Source organism: Mesocricetus auratus, unplaced genomic scaffold (assembly GCF_017639785.1).
Source record: "Mesocricetus auratus isolate SY011 unplaced genomic scaffold, BCM_Maur_2.0 Super-Scaffold_100026, whole genome shotgun sequence".
NCBI lineage: Eukaryota > Metazoa > Chordata > Mammalia > Rodentia > Cricetidae > Mesocricetus > Mesocricetus auratus.
Window position 1 is genome coordinate 18814846 of NW_024429207.1, and position 20840 is coordinate 18835685.

The 20840-nt window shown below is 42.6% G+C and overlaps 1 protein-coding gene across 1 annotated transcript; it reads right to left on the reverse strand.

The window, feature by feature from the left end:
* Window positions 1-216: 216 nt before the first annotated feature.
* On the reverse strand, window positions 217-20678 carry Ppp2cb (protein phosphatase 2 catalytic subunit beta). The gene is made up of 7 exons (XM_040731871.1): window positions 20520-20678; window positions 8364-8573; window positions 7160-7333; window positions 5127-5216; window positions 4854-5015; window positions 2717-2835; window positions 217-893 (listed from the first exon to the last, which is right to left on the reverse strand). Exons 1-7 carry the CDS (start codon window positions 20619-20621, stop codon window positions 821-823), a joined length of 930 nt encoding a protein of 309 aa, XP_040587805.1. The 5' UTR covers window positions 20622-20678; the 3' UTR covers window positions 217-820.
* Between the last annotated feature and the right edge of the window lie 162 nt (window positions 20679-20840).

Consider the following 20840-nt stretch of genomic DNA (forward strand, 5'->3'; position numbering starts at 1 on the left):
GCTATTTGTGACTCAGCAAGGTGTCCTACACCTGTAATCCTAGCACTTGGGAGGTAGAGCCAGGAGAACCAAGTAGTTCAAGGTTATCTGGGTCTATACAAAGGCCATCTCAAAAGCCAAAGTTAATGAAAACCAACCACAGACTTGAGTATTTGTATCAAGTTTTAAAGTGGTGATGCTTCCATTTAATGTATATAGCAACTCACAGCTAAAATGTTTTTGTTTAAATTGGAAAGTTTATTTGTTCAGTACACCAAATAGGATGCAAGCACTGTCATGACAAATATACAGAAATAATGCAGATCAACATCAAACAGTAATTTAGTTTAAATGAAAGGAAATCTCTTTAATGTTATGACAACATACTCCCAAGAATCTCTTCTTCAGTTAGTTACACATTTCAATAAAATAAAGGGTAATGAATTAAGTGGAAGTCAGGTGGTGAAATCTTAAAAATAAAACTCCGACTCTATTAATCCATGCCAGTTAAAGACTGTAACTAAATTTCCAGGTGCAAAGGAGATGAAGCAGTCAGTGACCCCTTTTTGTTTAACCAGCCAAGAAGAATGGTTCCTACAACACAGCAGGCAGACTGATCTAGAACACAGTGTAGTTAAGTTCAGTCTCAAATTGTGCTAAACACTCATCATTAGTATGGCACGTTTGGTCCATGATGTAGTTTAATGTCAAGACATACCACAATTTGTTACAGAAACACATAGATAACTTGTTTTTAAATATATATATATTTAAAAAATATATATATATTTTAAAAATCCAGGTATACTTCCACATACAAAGAAAGGTCCTGGGGAGGAATTTACAGGAAGTAGTCTGGGGTACGCCGGGTCACATGAGGCTCTCCACGGCGAGGTGCTGGGTCAAACTGAAGACTATAAATAAATGATAAGAAATTGAATCAGCAATTAAGCCACTCACTAGACAAAGCCATCCTTTCTGTATTCTGTATTACTACATTCCATGTGGCTGGAATAATTGAGCACATCACTACAGGTGACCAATCATATACCTCACAGAGCTATGGTGAAAATCTAGACAACATGGCTGCTAGCGTCTGGCAGAAAAGACTTTTGACACTATTATCAGTTGAAGGGGCTTAGGATCAGTACTGTTTCTCACCATCATGTGGCTAAATCAGGGTATTTGTCTGTCTTCAGGCACAGCAAGTTTCCTTCTGTGCAGAGCTTGCTGATTTTATTTAAAGCAGACTGAATTTTATCAAGTGCCTTTTCTAAGTTACCAGTTTCCTTTCCCTCCTTTCGGGGGGTCCGTTTTGGGGGGTATTCTACGTAAGCAGGAGCCGATGGAGCCACACCCCCCAGTAGTACGTTTTATTACTTTAAACTTCTGGTAAAATTCTGTGCTGTAAGTGCCAGTGTTCAAAGATATCAGAACTGGGATTACAGATGGCTGTGAACAGCCACGTAGGTGTTGGGAATTAAACTTGCATCTCTCCTGTTCCCTAGAGTAGTTTTTTTTTTAAAGATTTATTTATTTATTTTTGTTTATTTGTTTTTTTCGAGACAGGGTTTCTCTGTAGCTTTGGAGGCTGTCCTGGAACTCGCTTTGTAGACCAGGCTGGCCTCGAACTCACAGAGATCCGCCTGCCTCTGCCTCCCAAGTGCTGGGATTAAAGGCATGTGCCACCACTGCCCGGCCTAAGATTTATTTTTTATTATGTATATAGTGTCCTGTGTGCATGCCTCCATGCCAGAAGAGGGTACCAGATCTCATTACAGATGGTTGTGAGCCACCATGTGGTTGCTGGGAATTGAACTGAGGACCTCTGGATGACCAGCTAGTGTTCTTAACCACTACTCCATTTCTCTACTCCCACCCAGAGTAGTTTCTGTTATAATGTGTAAGGGGAGGGGTGCAAGCTTCTAGTAGTTATAATGACAGGTTTCTCTAGGTTATTAACTTGTTTGTCTTTCTGAGACAGGGTATCTCTATGTACTCCCCTGATGTCCTGGAACTCACTGCTTAGACCAGACTGGTCTCAGTCTGCCTCCTGAGTGCTGGTATTAATGAAATATGTGTACTACCATACAGGGCTTAAGGTTCTCTTAACGTTAAATGATTTTTCCATCACCTGTAAGCTCTTGGGAAAATTTCAAAATACTGTAAAAAATTAGAACCTTTTTTTGGGCTGTATGTAGCTCAGTGGCATAGCAATGAACTGGCATGTATGAGGCCATGGTTACATGCCCAGCTCATCAGAAGAAAACAAATTTTTTTTTTTGGTTTTTACGAGACAGGGTTTCTCTGTTTTGGAAGCTGTCGGTCCAGCCTGGCCTCGAACTCACAGAGATCCGCCTGCCTCTGCCTCCCGAGTGCTGGGATTAAAGGCGTGTGCCACCACCGCCCGGCAAGAAAACAATTTTTACAATTAAATATTTGGGAAAGAGGTTCTATCGCCTCATAAACAGAATTCTTTCATGCTTTTCATTCTAAGATTATTTTTATTCATGCGTACACATGTGTATGTGACTCTGTGTGCACATGTACATGTATCTCTAAGAGGCCAGAAGAGGGCGTTGGATCCCTTGGAGCTGGAGTTACAGGACTTTGTGGGATCTGAACTTGAGTCCTCAGAGCTGCTGAGCCATCTTTCCAGCCCCCAACTCTGTTTTTCAGTAGTTAACCTTTTCCCTCTAAAAGTGATTACATACAATTAAAATGCCCAGTTACTTACAAAGAATATTTTAAAGTGTCATCTAATTCCATGATAGCAGCCTGGTTTCCACAGCGGTAGCAGTAATTGGGTGCACTAAAAATGGTAACCACATTCCGATCATGGCACCAATTATATCCCTGCAACAGTAAAGTAAGAAGGTCATTGTTTCATTAAAAAATGAATTTTTTTAGATTTATTTATTTATTATGAATACAACATCCTGCCTCCATGTATGTCTGCAGGCCAGAAGAGGGCACCAGATCTCATTACAAATGGTTGTGAGCCACATGTGGTTGCTGGGAATTGAACTCAGGACCTGCAGGAGAGCAGTCAGTGCTCTTAACCTCTGAGCCATATCTCCAGCCCTAAAAAATTCAATCTTGACACAGAACTCAAATCCTAAGTACTTCTGTTGCTACAGAATCATCTTACCTCCTGTGATCAACAGTTTCTGAACCTGCTCAGAATAGTGGACAATCATTAGGTACAAGAGTTTATAGATCTCAGTAACCACTTAGGATCTTAGCTTAGGGTACACACTGAACTTCTCAGACAAAGATGATAATTTTCCCATTTTCCCTCATAAACTCTGCCAAGCACCTCATTTATTATTTACTTACTTATTGTGTGTACATGCCTTTTTTCATTTTCTTTTGTTTGTTTTTTGTTTTTTTTTTGGAGAAAGAATTTTGCTATTTTGGTCACAGTATTCTCAAATTTACAATTGCCATAGGGTTCCAAGTGCCAAGACATGATAGAAAGTGTCTGGTTTCCAACATTTGCTACAGAAATCTTGAAGTCAGTATTGGGCAAATGGCAACTTGTGTGAGCTCTCCTGGAGAGCTGTGCCAGTGCACATCAGTAATGGCCTGGGTCATCTAAAGGTCACCTGTACCAGACTCTTACATCACGGGCAGGGTTTGGTACTTATCTACTTGATTCACATCATACCATTTCCATCTTTTAATTTGTGATGTTTAAGTATGTTTCAGTTTTGTCTCGTAATAACTAAAATTTGATTATCTTCTAATTTCAAAGTCTCTGACTTTCAGGAAAGTAAGTCTTAGTCACTGTACTTAAAATATATCCAGTCATCATTGACATTTATGATTATATAATTATAATGAGTTTTAATGGCACTACATGCATGCGTTCTTAATCATGCTCCCACGCCGTTCCTTGCCTGTTCTGGGCTGGTAAAGTTTGTTCCCACACTCCTTAAAGCCATTCCTTGCTGGCTTAGAGGGATTACATTCTCTTTTGTTCTGTAAGTAGTAACAATACTAATAATAGGAGGGGCTTCAGCTACCACCTCAACTAAGTGACCAGTTTATAAAACCAGCAGTGACACAGATTTCAAACCTCCTTGATACAATGCACCAAGGGCACATCACTCGAGAGCATGCAACTCAAACATGCATGGAATAGCTCCATAATCATAAGGAACATTAGTCACGTCTCTACCGAGGAGTCTCTGGGAGATCAGTGTGCACTCTTAACTGCTGAACCATCTCTCCAGCCCCTCCCAAGAGGGCTTTATTTAAGAGTGTCTCCTTATATATCCTAGACTGGCCTGAAACTCATGACCCCCTGCTTTGGTCTACCAAATATTGGGACTACAAGCTTTCTAGATTTAGAAAGCTATTCTCATAAAACTTTGGTCATTTCAAACCATCAAGAGCACATAAAGAAAATCTGAAGAATTACTTGTAACCTAATTGATATACACACTGCAAAACTTAAAAGTTTGTTTCAATAATCTGACTTAAGTATTTAGGTAGGAGTATCCAATGGAAACATTCTGACTAAAATACTGGTTACAACAAATAATGGTTTAGGAAAATAAACATGGAGATTTGGGGATAAGGAGCATTTGTCAGGGAAATGACATGGGAATGAGAATGGGAAAAAATATATATGCTTAGGAATTTGAGCAAAGAATATAAAACAACTCAAATTATTTTCACAACTTTTATGTTTCAATTTAAAAAGTGAATGATAATTTTGCTCTGGGGGAGCTAACAGCTTTCTCACTTCCAAAAGTAAGTTAAGATTGCTCTTTAATGAGGATGTTTCTTGCAACCTAAGTCATGAAGCCCATTACAGATACACATACCATGAGATAAAGGTAATTCTGCAGGAAAAAAGTACCTACTTCCATCACAAGCTGGTGAGCACGAGACACCAGTGTGAGACCGTTGGCATGGTTAAATGTTTCAGAAATATCTTGTCCAAAGGTGTAGCCAGCACCACGTGGTGAAATGCCCCATCCGCCACGGTCATCTGGATCTGACCATAAGAGATCACACATTGGGCCCTGGTCAAGGAGAACAGATATGCATTATGAATTATTAGTAGTTATGTTTAACCTTACCACACGTGACTATATTTTTTTGTTAAAATCAAAGAAAACAGCCACCAAATTTACCTCGTGTGGAACTTCTTGTAAACGATCCAGGGCTCTTATATGATCCAGTGTATCTATGGATGGAGAGAGGCCACCATGGAGGCAGAATATCTGTTTATAAATTGAGAAGAAAGTATTTTGTTCTTATAGTTGCTAGAGTAATGAAGAGTAAGTAGTGGTTGTAAATGTTAGCCCTGACAGTTCCTCCACACCAGCCCCTGCCACCCAAAAACCAGTATTAACTGAAAAACTTGTCAGCTACAGTGCAAAGTCAAATGGGACGAGCAGCAGCAGGCTACAGCCCCAGAGCGTAGAGGCTCTTCTTCTCTCCCCCCTTGTGGTACCGGGGTCTGAGGTCTTCTGCATGCTTTGTCTACCTCTGCCACCGAGTTTATTCAGTGCTGCTTATAAACAGGATCCTCACCCTCATTATCTGTCACTAGTTTCTGCCTCGTACTCATGATGTATAAAAACTGTTTCTTTTTCTTTTTCTGGGGTGGGGAGGGGCTTAGAGATAGGGTTTCTTTGTGTAACAGTCCTGCTTGTCTTAGAACCAGGCTACAGAACACACTGGCCTCGAACTCCCTGAGATTTGCCTGCCTCTGTCTTCTGAGGGCTGGGATTAAAACTGTTTCTTTCAAATACCATCATACTACTGATTCCTGTCACTGATTCCAATAGGTATTTAGTTTTCCTGAGATCTCCTGAGCACATTACCACTTTGCAGGTTATTTTCTCCATAGTTTATCATCTTCAATTCAGTTACTTTTTATGTGTATATAATATTTGTAGGGGCACATTTAATAGAGGCGAGGGGACAACGTTTGGGAGCTTGTTGTGAGAATTATGTAAGAGTTCTACCAATAGATGTATCAAGTTCCAAAATCATATACTATCACTACTATTAACACTCTTTCTAGTTTGTTCATTACTTTAAGGCCAATAAAGACCATTGCTTGAAAAATTTAAATTTTAATTAAAATATAATACCTAATTTACATTTTCATTCTATTTGTCAAGTATAGACAAAGAATTGTCATTTTAATTATTGCAGTATCCAAAATCGTGGCTGGGAAAATGTAGACTGTTATAATCAAACCAGCAAGCCAAAGAGTATCCATTACACCTTCAAGGACACTGGGCTTTTCTCATTTAAACACTGCAGAGTCTTACTGTATGTTTTATATATGAATTTGAATCAGCTTACCATGAAGCCTCTAACATGGAAATAGGAAGCCTGTATAATGTCTTATGTATGCATCAATACACATGGTGGAAAACAGTACCCCTTGATTAAAAAATACACACAACATGATACGGTAGTTACTATGAAAATACATAGGAACTGCCAGGTGGTGATGGTGCACACCTTTAATCCCAGCACTTGGGAGGTATAGGCAGGTGGATCTCTGTGAGTTCAAGGCCAGTCTGGTCTACAGAGTGAGTTCCAGGACAACCAAGGCTACACAGAGAAACTCTGAAAGCGAAAAAGGGAGAGGGGGAGAAGAAGGGGGAAGGGAGACAGAGAAACACATAGGAATGAAAAGTTACTAATGATAACCAGGAAACTGTAATATGGATACAATTTCCAAAACCATCTTGTGTTACTAATTACTATATCCACCCATAGACTTAGGCACTTATTTACAGCATCGTCATACTGGTGCATATCTTCTTGCCAGAAGGCTTATGGGCCAGGGAAAGCAGAGCCTACTGTCCCTGCAACTTGGGAGCCCAAGTTAAGAGAATTGCAGTATCAAGCTGTGCTGGGTACACTGAGTCTAAGCCTGGAGAGCTTAGTGGAATGTCTCTAAAACATGCATATACAACCCCCCAAAAACCATCATCAACAGACTAACCAAACCATGGATCTGTGGCTCAATGGCAGAACACCTGCTAACATGCACCAGACACCAGGTTTAACCCCAGCACTGTGTTAAACAGACAGACAAAGCCAGAAACTTTTACATCTTGTAAGTACAGATCCTGAGTTTCTGATACAAAGTGTTTTCCCACATTTACCCTCCTTCTGTAAGACAGTCACTCACACATACCTGTCCATCTACTAAAGCTGTAAGTGGGAGATAGTCAAAGAGATCTGTAAAGTATTTCCACACATTGGCATTTCCATACTTTCGTAGACATTCATCATAAAAGCCATAGACTTGGGTGATCTGTCGGCTTTCATGATTTCCTCGCAATATTGTAATACGCTCTGGATAGCGCACCTGGAAGAAAAGGAAAAGAAACCCGTGATATGGTATCTCACCAGTATTGTGTTAGTTTTTAACCTCAGAGTCATGTCTTCAAATAGTTCTTTTGTCCATTTGTAAATTAACTGTTAACATTAAGGACAGACACGTAAGATATATATGAAACAAGTGATTTGATGCTTACACTTGGGTCCCCTCATCTCATTATGAATTATGTAAATTTTCTGAGACCTAAAAGTCCCAAGCGTTTGTTGAGCGGGGCAGGAGGCATGAGTAGGAAGTAACTGGAATAATCTTATGGGGAAACTGGGTAAAAGAAGGACTAGATGGCCCAGAGCAATGAATAAAATATTCTTTGAGGTAGCAAGTTTTTGCTTTCAACTACAAGTAGGTCAATTCAGGCCAGACTACAGGAGAGCAAGAGTTCGGCTCTACTGACTGTAAGGAATTGAAGAAGACTCTGGGAACAGGGAAGTCACGAGACAGAACACACAGAAGCTGAATGAGGACATCTCATCTGGCAGAATAAGCAGGGTGGATGAAAGAAGCAGATCTCGGACACAGAGTGAAGTGCTGAGTGTAGGGCAGTAAAGACAGGAAGGCAAGAACAATGGCTGGCCTTTCATGGCATGGATTACAGAACTGCTTAATGATTCCATATGGAGGGCAGTAAGTAATTAAATATAATTCAGAGTTCAGTTATGGACAATACACATTTATCAGAAGTGGATACAAGTTTAATGCCTGGCCTCCCTCTCTCCAGGGTTTCTCTAAGTAACAGCCCTAGCTATCCTGGAACTTGCTTTGAACACCAGGTTGGCCTTGAACTCACAGAGATCTACCTGCCTCTGCTTCCCGAGAGCTGGAATTAAAGGCGTGCGCCACCACTGCCCAGCTAATTTTTATCTCTCTTTAAAAAGATGTAAAGCCAATGGTTACTTAAGCCAAACAGATCAGAAATTAAACAGAAGATACATGCAACACTAACATTCTTGCCTTTGGCCTAACGTGAAGCTTACCCCTACCCCATTTTCACCAATCATACCTTTAATGCTACAAGAAGAGTCACAGTCTCCACAGAATAATAACCTCTGTCTACGTAGTCACCCATGAATAGATAGTTCGTATCTGGTGATTTTCCACCAATTCTGAAGAGTTCCATGAGGTCATGGAATTGGCCATGCACATCTCCACAAACAGTAACAGGACAGCGAACCTCTTGTACATTTGATTCTTTTGTTAAAATTTCCTTAGCCTGTTGAAAAAGGAAAATAGACAATTAAAAAGATTCAGTTATACATTTAATACCATTTCTTACTTACTGAAAGACAATCCAGGGGAAAAAAAACACTTGGAAGTATGCCTTATAAAAATAAATAACCTGGCCAGGCAGCGATGGTGCACACCTTTATTCCCAGCACTCAGGATGCAGAAGCAGGCAGATCTCTGAGTTCAAGGCCAGTCTGGTCTACAGAGCAAGTTCCAGAACAGCCAGAATTATAAAGAGAAACCCTGCCTTGGAAAACCAAACCAAACCCCCAAAAGCCCACAAAGAGACACCCCCTGACTTATGGCTATAATAGCAAAGACTGGCAATGACACTTCTACAAAGATGCAGACAACTTGGAATCCTTAGGTAAAGTTGGTAGGAATCGAAATAAAAATATTTCAATTATTCATGGCAGCATTACTCTATTGCTTAAGATTTATTTTTACTTTTTGTGTCTGGCAACCAGAGGAAGGCATCAGACCCTTGGAGCTGGAGTTACAGGTGGTTGTGAGGCATCTGACACAGCACTGGGAAATGAACTCAGGTCTTCTGGAGGTGCAGCAACGGTTAGCAGCCAAAAAAAAGTACTTTAATGCCCAGCAAGTCATGAGTTGACCAGATTGAGAGTGATAACCAATTATTAAAAGAAAAATAATGCACTGGTATGTGTTTTTCATAGATTTTGAAAATACTATGCTTTAGGTCAAAGAAGCCACAAACAAATGATCATATGATATATGACTTCACTTATCCTTACATCCAGAGTGAAAAAGTCAAGTCACAAAACCATGTGATCATCTGATTAATTTAAAAAAAACGTAAAATGAAACAAAACCATTATTGAGTTTGCTGCAAGAAGGCATCAGACCTGATGGTAACTAGAGTACTTTCTATAGCCAGAAAAACCATCTTGCTGTCACCAAACCACTGCTGCCCATCACAGAAAGAAGTACTTAAAGCTAACTCAAGCGAGACATGCCCAAGCATTAGTGCAGGGATGCTAGGCACAGGAAGCAGGAGAGAACCCAACAGCCTAGCACAATGCATTAAGACTGGGAAAGCCACCAGCAGAGGCCTTTCAAGAGCTCCGTCACTCCTGGGACACAACTGTCAACCAGACAGACTAGTAAATGATGAGTAAAGCCACTGTCAGCTACACTAACCTCCACACTTGCTTTCTAGAAACTCAATGTTCCACTGTAGTAACCCAAAGTACTGCCTTAGGATATTGACTCGAAAAGGAAAATTGCAGTAAGGCAGGTCCAAGCACTTGCCTCCACAAGCCTGATGATTTGATACCCTGGACTTACGCAGCAGGAGAGAGAGCTGACATTTGAAATTGTCCTCCTACCTCTCCATTAATGCTGTGGCATCACCTTTCAACAAATAAATAAATGGAAATCTATCAAAAAAAAAAACACTAAAATAGCGAAGTTACTGTACCCTCAGTCTGACCTAACCCAGTTGGCTATACCCAGCTGCCTCCTCCTCGCTGGTTATTGACTGTTCTAGACAAGCGCTTCCCCACTGAGCCACATCCCTACCTCCAACCTTTTATTCTGAAGTAGCTCTAGGAAGTGACAACTCTATCCCAACAGCGGGGACCCATTTACAGTGCACTAAATGTTTTTGGCTGATTTTGACTGGAGAGCTAACTCTTATTTCTGCAAAATTCTTGCCATTCAAATCTTTCAACTCAAGCTGCTGAGATCAGGCCCTCGGACTCCCCCGAGAGCTGTGGACCGTGGAGCCTGTACTTTTCCTCTACTGGCCTATGATTAATTAGAACGAAAGGAAGCAAAGACTCTCTTCACAGTGCTCATGTAACTGTGTGACTAAGGTCTTTATACCCTTTTAGACCAGGTATCTAGGGGCCTGTGTCTCTAAAGCATGGAATCCTATCTTTCCCATGTATAAAGTAAAGATAGTTTTTTTCTGTTTTTTCTTCTTCTCCAACAATTTCTCCGAGGGCTGATTCTTAGTTGTGTGACAAATATATTCTCCTTACCACATTTACTAAAATTACTTGTGTGTGTTCGCATGTGCAACAATGACTAACACAAGTCAGGCAGGCAGTCCGAGACTGACACAGTTATTCAATCTAGTAAAAACACTGGAGAATTAATAGCTTTTTTTCATCCACTTAAGGACTATTCTTGGGGGCTGGAGAAATGGCTCAGAGGTTAAGACACTGACTGCTCTTTAATTCCCAGCAACCACATGGTGGCTCACAACCATCTATAATGAGTTCATGCAGGCACAACACTGTATATATAATAAAGAAAGAAAGATCTATAAAAAAGAAAGAAAGATTCTTGGATCTAAAGGTGTACTCAAGTCTGTCACTTTCCTACTGACAACAGGTGGCCCACCGCCAAACATATTTCCCACTGACCACAATGCCTGCCTTTGGATACACACAGTCCTCCCCTCTACACATGAATGAGCTGCCACAGTGCTCATCTCTTACTCTAGGCCAATTCACAGAAAGCAAAACATAGAACAGGCAATCCCTGAAACAGTCTTACATGATGTTCTAACAGTCTACAGCGAGGTTAGAGATGGCTCAGTGGGGACCTGGGTTCGGTTCCCAGCACCTACATGGTGGTTCACAACCACCTGTAACTCCAGTTCCACGGGAACCAATGGCCTTTTCTGACCTCAATAGGAACTAGACACACATGAAGTAACAGGCATACAAACAGGCACAACACTAATACACATAAAAATGTAACCAGTTTAAAAAATTTGACAAGGCTGCCAAGCATGGCAGCACACGCCTTCTATACAGCACTCAGGAGGCTGAAGCAGCAGGATCTGGAGCTCTGGCTATCCTTGGCTACATAGCAAGACCAGTCCAGCCCAGCTATAAACTTCGTAGTTAATGAAAGCGCGGTGCTTCTTTTTCTTCACTGCTAGCAGGCTTTCCCATGAATGACTTACTGTTTCTTCTTTTGGGGGTTTGGTTTTATTAAAAGACAGGCGAGCTTCCAACTCACTGTATAATTGAGGATACCCTTATACTTCTGATTCTTCTGCCTCCAACATGAAGTGCATGCTGGGTAAACACTCCAACAATTAAGCCCTGTCCTTCCCCCCCCCCCAAAAAAAAAACCCAGGAAAATTAACCCTTTGAGTTTAACAACATCAAGTGTCTATATGCCAAGCAACATTAAGCTTTGACGGTATACTAAGAATAAAATCATATACTCTTAGAAAGCAAGTTGTGGATGTGTACACAGACCAACATTATAAAAACTGTTTTAGGATGTTAAGTCTCTGGTCCTGCTTTAATGTGAACAAACAGCACAGACATCCTTCCATTCCACACAGAGATTAAGGCTTAAGCTATCACATACAGATATGTTTCCAGCATGGCATGGTTATACACGCCCACATTCCCAGCACTCACGAGACTGGCAGGAGGACGGAAGCTCAAGACCAGACTAGCTTGCATAGTGAGTTGTAGGCCTTAAGAGATCTAAACTCAGAAACAAAACAATCCACAAACAAGGTAAGTTAACAAAGGTTAGAGAAAAAGGTGTCCAAAGTAAAAAGTATGTTGTCTTTCTCATACATCTCCCAAACTTGACTTATAAAAAGCGGAGGAGTCTCAAAGCTACTGGACTGTAATGAGCAGGGTTCATTTGCTGCATGTATGTCTGTGTGTGCACCTGGTGCTCCAGGATGCAGAAGAGGGTACAGGATCCCCTGGAACTAGAGCTACAGATAGCTGAGCTGCTGGCAACTTTTTTTTTTTTTTGGTTTTTCGAGACAGGGTTTCTTTGTGGCTTTGGAGGCTGTCCTAGAACTAGCTCTTGTAGACCAGGCTGGTCTTGAACTCTCAAGAGATCGGCCTGCCTCTGCCTCCCGAGTGCTGGGATTAGAGGCGTGTGCCACCAATGCCTGGCTGAGCCTAGGTCTTCTAGTAGAAGAACAGTCACTGCTCTTAATTGCTAAGCCCATGGTTGATATTTCTAAAGGCAAGTTGATGAACCACTTTTTTTTTTAATCTGAAAATACTACCTTTTCTGCTTCTGTTGAGACAGGGTTTCATGTGTCCCACAGACCTTAAACTCACAATCCTCCTGTCTCAGACTTCTGGATGCAGGAAGTACAGGTGTGTACTACCATGTGTGGCTAAAAATGTAACGTTTAAAATTTCAAAATAAATTTCAAACAATAGTAACTACATAAGCAACCACCCTCCTATATCCACACAATGGATTTTTATCCGGCCAGTAAAAGGAATGACACACTGATACATGCTGTAAAGATAAACCTTGAAACTGCTAAATTGCGCATTTGGAAGAAGTAACTGAGTATTACATTTCAGTCTTTAAAAACAGGAAAAACTTCTGAAACTAAATGTGAAGCACTCTGTGATGGGAAGGTCAGAAAACTAGCAAATCTCAGTTCTACTCAAGTATCTTTCTCAAATGTAAGTAGTTCCTTCTCATTTGGCATCATTCTTTTTTTAATATACATTATTTTATTCCAATTTTTTTTGAAAAACACAAAAGAAAATACAACATCCTAAAAAATTTACTGGTAATACAAATTCCTATGAAGTTTGCTGTGCTACCGTAAGAAATTAAAGAAACCATTAAATATTTAGGAACATTCAACATCAAAAGCTTTAAATCTAACTGTACTTTGTAGTCCCTGAAAAAGCTACAAACTCCTTTTTAAAAAAAGTATTTCCTCTACAAAGAATTTTATCAGCTATACAAAAATCTGTACAGCTTTTATACTGAGTTGCACTTGAATTTCACATTCTTAGCAAAACAGTTGCCTGAGCGCACACACTCCACACATTTTAGGACAGCCATTTATTCTTCCTCCTCATCTTCTTCATCCTCCTCTTCCTCATCTTCTGGTTCATTCTTCTTCTTTGACCCTGTGGCCTACCAGGGCCCTTCTTTCCTGCTTCACTTTTGCCCTTGGCACGGTATGGCATCATTCTTTTTTGTTTTGTTTTTTTGAGACAGGGTTTCTGTGTCCTGGAACTTGCTCTGTAGAGCAGACTAGCCTTGAACAAGAGATCTCCCTGCCTCTGCCTCCAGAGTGCTGGGACTAAAGGTGTGAACCACATGCCCCACTCATTTGGCACAATTCTAATACATGTATTTCATATCCATGGTTAACAATAGCTTGAATGTCAGTTACCAGGACCAGTGGGCAAGAGATGGGTGAAAGGGCATGTAATCAATTTGATGACCTGAGTTCTACTCTTGGGACCCACACGGTAGGAGAGCAGGGACTCCCATGAGCTGCTCTGACTCCCCCAAACATGTACCGTGGCACACATTCAAGTGCACACAAACTATATACATTTGTTCACACGAATGTGTGTATAAACACAGTTACAGTATTTTGGGTGAGCACAGGTGAGTGTGGAGTCCAGAGATTGACACCAGGTGTCCTCTACTCTTCTATTAGTTTTTCAGACAAGGTCTCTCACTGAACCTGGAGACCACCTATCAGGCTAGATTGGCTAGCCAGGCAAGCCCCTGGGATTCGATCTCAAGCCTCCCATGTGTAGGGAAAAAGGTCCAGCCAAAGAAACACACTTTGGCCCTGCAACCGGAGCCAAAGAAATGTACCCTGACCCTGAAACCAGTGCCAAAGAAACACACTTTGTCCCTGGAATCTGAGCCAGTGAAAGAAATACACCCTGGCCCTAAAATTAGAGCCAAAAGGCTAAAAAGGACCAGAGAAAGAAACACACTTTGGCCCTAAAACCAGAGCCAAATCTGACCCTAACCCTGTGCAGAAAACTAACCAATCCTGGAGCAGGAGAGCTCTAGCCAATGTGAGCTCAGTATTAAAATCTGACCAATCCCTACCCTGGAAGCCCTAAATAAACCTTGTGTTTGTTCGCGTTACCAGGCTGTCCTCTGCCGGCAGAGGGCAGCCACTCTCCTGGATTCTTCCCTCCCAATAAACCCCTTCAATGAGCTTTGGGTGAAGACCTTTTACAGCAGGGCAGAGCAGAGCAGAGCAGAGCAAGCAGGGCTGTAACACTTTTGCCAGGGAAACCTTCCCCTGGTAAGGCGGAGTTGTTACACTCTGGTCTCCACTTGCGGGAGCAGAGCTGAACTGTAGCAACTTTGACCGAGAAACCTCTTGGCAGAGCAAAACTGCTACACTGGGCAAACATCCCCAACTGGAAGACCCTGTCCTGCGGGAGCGGAACCAATACACTCGGGAAGCCTCCCCGTGAGGCGAGGCATGGCTGTAAGTGGCTATGCTTACTGGCCTGTGGTAGTCCTTGGCTCCCGAGCTCCAGGATACCTTTCCATCTGAGCTGTGTAACACTCAGTATTCTGTGGCTCCCAAGTGCCAGAATACCTGTCCCACCCAACCCGCCTGAAATGCCCACACCAGGTCTGGCTTACATGGGTCTAAACTCAGACCCTCATGACAAATACTCTGCCCACTGACCCATCTCCCAGCCCCATCAATATTTTGTGAACAATTCAAACACAGTTTTTTACTGCTAGTCTGTAAATCATGTGAACAACCACTGTTTCTTTTTTATCATGATTAATGAAAAAAGTGAAGTCATTTCTTTTGAAGCCGGTGAATGGTCCATGCACAACTGTTATCAAGTTCACAAACCACAATTGTATTTTCCATGTACGGCTATGCTCACCACGCAGAAAGGTGCTCAGGCAAATACATCACCAACATTCACTCTGCCCTACATCTCTCTTCTACCTTGACTGGTCCTAATTTGTATTCTTTTCCAGTTATATTTAAAAAAATGGTAATTGAAACCACTTCTAGGGATTTCGCAGAATCCTTCCTGTACATTGCTGAATGTTACATACAGACAGTATCAAAAGTGAAGTGTTCTAAGTTATTGTACTAAACTTTAAAAAAAAAAGCTTTTATTTTTGTGTATGTGTGGATGGGTATCTGCACGTGAATGTAGTTGCCTGGGAGGCCAGAAGATGGGGTCAGAGCCGTCCTTTGGAACCAGAGTTACAGGTGGTTGCTGGGAACTGAACCTGGGCCCTCTGCAGGCTCTTCACCTCAATTTTTCTAAACTCTTGAAGTTGGAGTCAGAAATGTAATTCTGGGACTCGTGCCCTCTAGCACAAATAAAAGTTAAAAGTTTTGGGGCAGTGAAGTCCAAAATCAAGCCTACATTTTATCTTACTGAGCCACACATCTCATCCTCCACAAAACATTTTCATTAAAACAAAAAACAAACCCTGATTTTAATAATTAACTGATGCGTTTTGGCTTTTTTGAGATGGGGTTCTCATTAGTGTAGGCTGGGCTCTGACTCCCTCCTGTCCCCAGTACTCAAGAACTAGGCCTGCAAGCCTGCACCATCTGCATGTTTATACAGTCACAAAGTCAATCACATTAAAGAATTTAAAGACGTGGGTAGAGGCCCTTGCCACTAGGCAACCTGAGTTTGATCCCAGGGACCACCTGGTGATATGAGGTGACTCCTGTAAGTTGTTCTGACTTCTCATGGCTACAACATGCGTGCATGGACGGATGGACACACACACACACACACACACACACACACACACACACACACCCTACTTCCAAATGAATTTTTAGAAAAAAACAAGGATGAGAGATTATTACAGAGTATAAAAGATACAAACCAAGTCCAACCTTGAGCTCTCCCTTAGAAAGGGAATGATTTATACTATACAGACCTCCTTTCTAAAGTTAGTATGACCAACAACAGACTTGAAAAGTATTGTTCAGAAAAAGGTAACATTTGATCACTAATAGTAATACAAGAAAAAAGAGGTGTTTTCATATAAATTAAATTTTTTAGATTTATTTCATGTTTAGTGTGTTTTCATATAAATTAATTTTTAGATTTACTATTTCACATTTAGAGTGTTTTCATATAAATTATTTTTTTAGATTTATTATTTCAGGGTTAGAGTGTTTTGCCTGCATGTCTGTGCGACACATGTGTGCCTGGTGCCCAAGAGGGCACTGGATCTCCTGGGACCACAGTCAGACAGCAAATGCTCTTACCCGCTGAGCCATCTCTCCAGTCCTCAGTTATTTTCAACAACCTAGACTAGGTTTGTATTTTATTATTTACTTAGGAATGTAAAAGAAAGTAAATTCAAAACAACTAAAACTTCCTCAACACAGATTCGAATTTCTTTCATTTACCAAGCACATCAAACTGGCTTAGTGATGAGTTATCTAGTCTGTTTGGTCCCTGGCATTACATAACCAACCCTCAGCAAATGTTTTTGTTTCTTGAGGCAGGGTTTCACTACTGGCTGTTCTGAAACTTGCTACATAGCCATTTAGGGTTTTTAGCACTTAGAACTACCTTTTGTTTTGGTTGGGAGACAAGGTCTGTTCCATGTAGCCTGACTGTCTTGGAATTCATTACAGAAACCAGGCTGGTGTCTACTCACAGACATCTGCCTCTAGAGCGCTGGGACTAAAGGTGTGTGCCACCACACCCAGCTAAAAGCACATTCACTTTTGTTAAAGTTGTATCTACCACAGAGAGTAATCTATCATCTCAGTTCACAGGCTCTTTCTACGATGGTCTGCTCTTCTGCTTCAGAGGCGTGCTCTTTTACAGCATAAACGTAAATCTTCAATGTCTGCTTGGCAGGCTTTGAGGCCGAGTCATAAAACACACCATCAATCCAATATAGAGTTCACACGTATTCTTACACTCTTGGTTGTGAGTCTAGCCTTTAACTCGGAGCCCTCTCTCCAGCCCTACAATTTATTTACACGTTACTTCTATACTAGCCTCAGGTTTTCTGATTAAAGATTAAAACAGGTATCTGCCAAAACAGGAACCAGCTCTCCCTTCCCCCATGGATTATCATCACAAACATTCTTCAGTTATAAAATAAAGCTTAACAGGTCAAAAATATTTTTTTTATTCTTCCCAAGACGAGAGTTAAATATAGTTGTGGTCACAGAACGTTCTGGTTGGGCCAGTGCAGTTCCCCTGGCACACCATCTTTAAAAGCTGCTGCGCACACTGTCATCGTAGGAAGGAGTTCCAGAAGCGGTATTTATGCCCGCACAAGAGTCAGACTCACAATTACCTTCAGACTATGGGCTGCTAATTTAGGTGAGCGACAGCCATTCACTTCAGAAGGCAGACACGTCTCTGCTGGCATTGTGGAAGCCATTCACCCACCGATACTGGGAGGAGCTTGACCGCCATTACCCTGGACACAGTCTTAACAGGACTACTCTGGTCCTGGCTTCAGCTGCTTCCATTTCAGACAAGCGCAATTACGGTAGGAATTTAATTTCCAGAGGAAAATCCATTTTTTCTTTCTACAGAGTGCTATGGCAAACAGAATCTAAAACAGCACATCATTAAAATATTTGGTGGGCTAAGTGTGGTGGCGTGCCCCTTTAATCCCAGCACCCAGGAGGCAGAGGCAGGCAGAGTCTGTCAACCTGGTCTATATAAGAGTTCCAGAGCAGCTAGGACTACATGCTGAGACCTGCTCTTCATAAAAAATTAATAATAACTCTTTTAGCCCGAGAAATGGCTCAGAAGGTAAAGGTGCTCGAGGCCCAAACCTGGAGACTCCAGTTGGATCCCCAGAGCTCACATAAGGTGGAGGAGAGGACCTTCTACACACAGTTGGCCTTTGACAGCCCCTCACCATGTGCACTGTAAACACAATCACACACACACACACACACACACACACACACACACACACACACACACACTAAAGACTAGCCAAAAGGAATTAAAGGTAGGTGATATGCACGTCTGACTTTCTCTTACGTCCTTCCTATACTACATTCTTGCTCTGGAAAGGTAGAGTGTCCACAAGATCAACTGGAAAGCAAAGTCATTTATTTTACAACATTGCTGTAAACCCCAGTAGTTTGTGTGCTGAAGATTTTAACAGAGAACACATGACGTTTTAGTTAGGGCCACAAAATCCCTTTCAAGTCTAATCACCAGAAGTTTCATTAACACATCTATTTCACATTTCCCTCCCAAAGCAAGTGGAGGGACAACTGAAACTGAGAGGAAAAACGTACACATCCTTTCTCATTTGCTTAGTGTTCCCCAAGCGCTCACTTACTGTAGGGACTGTATGAGGCGCCTCTTGAGATCTTACACCCAAAAGACGGCTAAGTATCATCCCTGCCTTAGATAAGCATCGGATGTACAGGACAGGAGCAGAACCGAATTCTAATAGGCTGACTTAGGCAGGATGGCTCAGCAAGTAAGACCTGTATACTTTCTTACAGAGGACCAGAGTTCGGTTAGCCCCCAGGACCTATCAGGTGGCTCACCACCAGCCAGTTCCAGGGGATCCGACGCCTCTGGCTTCCTCAGACAGAGCACTAAGCACACAGACACATAATTAAAAATTAATGAATCTTTAAACCTATTACAAAAAGGACTAGGGACTAAAGACAACACACCCACCCCCACACACACCACAGATGGCGGAAGGGGTGTGTGAAGAAACCTCTCCCACTAGCAACTCCATCCTAAGCGAGAAGAGCAGGAAGGGATGGGTGATACTCTGTGAGTTAGTGTTGATCTGCAAAGAAAACCACTCACCCACAGCCTAAGATGTCAGCTTGAATACACTACATGGTGCTACGAACTGGTAATGCAGTTTATTAAGAAGCTGAGATTAAAAGAAAAACAATCTTTTTTTTTTCTTAAAGAGAGTCAGAAAGTCTCCTAAGAGTTTAAGACTCAAGTGTGACACTTCACAGCGGTGGAACAACCTTCTGCAAGGATGGATCCTAAAACTACTACAAGGTCAAACGGGAACCCTGGACTGACTCAGCCACCTCTGTCCCTTCAGCTTTGGATGTCACGATCATAATAAGACGGACTCAGCCAATTTCCAAACTGGACAGCCCGGTGATGCTCGAACTTGAGAGAGATCATCTAAAGGGTTAATTTTGAGACTTACGAAATTACAGGTTATCACACAAGAAAAATAAAAGTTAGCTGAGGCTAGAAGCAAACAGCTTCATTGGGGGGAAACACCATTTTCAAGAAAGACACTCTCCTGGGCTAAGTATTCAACACACAAAGGACTTGGATTACACGGAACTCTTGAAAGACACTCCATGGGTTACTGCCCCCCCCCCAAGTAAAGAGTGTTTATAAATAAGACAGACAAAATTCTTTGGTAGTATCTCGACTTCTAAGATGTATAGATTAACACGTGAAATAATTAACGCCTTTACTCTTTCCTGGGCCTCTTTAGCAGGAAAATACAGTGAAGTGATTTAGTCCATAATATAGAAGAGGAATGAAAAAATATGAACGAAAAGACTTTTAAAATTCCAGCAATTAATAAATCAGTGTGTACAGATTTACGAAAACACGGTCAAGAAGGGCTTTTTTCCCCCCTCCAAACCATCACCCGCAAGGTCTTAGATGTGTGTGTGTGTGGGTGGTGGTGGTGGTACTCGCGGTAAAAATGGAAGTAACTTTCTGTAATGTGGGAGTTTATAAATAGCACGTATCCCAGTTCTCCCTGCCAGTAAACACGGATTCCAAACTCAACACCTGCTGCCTTCTTCCTGAAAAAGAAATCCCTCCCAAGAGCCACTCACCACCAAGACCAGAGCCGCCAACACCTGCCTCCACCGAAGTGAGCCCGGCTCAAGGGCTGCCTGCCATCACGCCCACTAGTGTGCAAACAAAAGCTTCGTGCACTCCGTGGTTTTCGGGGGGCCCCCCTTCCCCGCCCCGATCACCCGCGAACAATCCCACGCTAACCAAGTCTCAGTGCCAACGACTTTCAGGAGAGTCGCCCGTGTCTTTAGGGGGCTGCAGCTGCCCGACCTTCGGGGGAAGGGCGGGGGGGGACGGGGAGGCCCCCGCACCCCACTCCGCACTCCAGGCGGGGCCGGGGCCCGTTTCCCCCGCGCGCGCCTCCGCGGCGGGCCGCCTACCTTCTCGCACAGCGTCCGCACTTGGTTCTCGTTCAGCTGCTTACACTCGTTCAGCTGCTCCACCCACTGGTCCAGCTCCTTGGTGAACGCCTTGTCGTCCATGGCGGCGAGCCGCGCGTCCCCGCCGCCTCCCCCGCCGCCGCCGGCCCCCGGCGGGACCACCGAGCCGCGGAGCGCGCAGCCCGCGCCCCGCCCAAGCCCAGCGGGCAGCTGCGGGCCGCGGCCTCCGGGCGCTCCCGCCCCGCCCCGCCCGGCCCGGGCCACGCGCCCCGGGGCGCGGCCAAGGGCACACGGCTCGGAGCGCTCAGCGCGGCGCGGCTC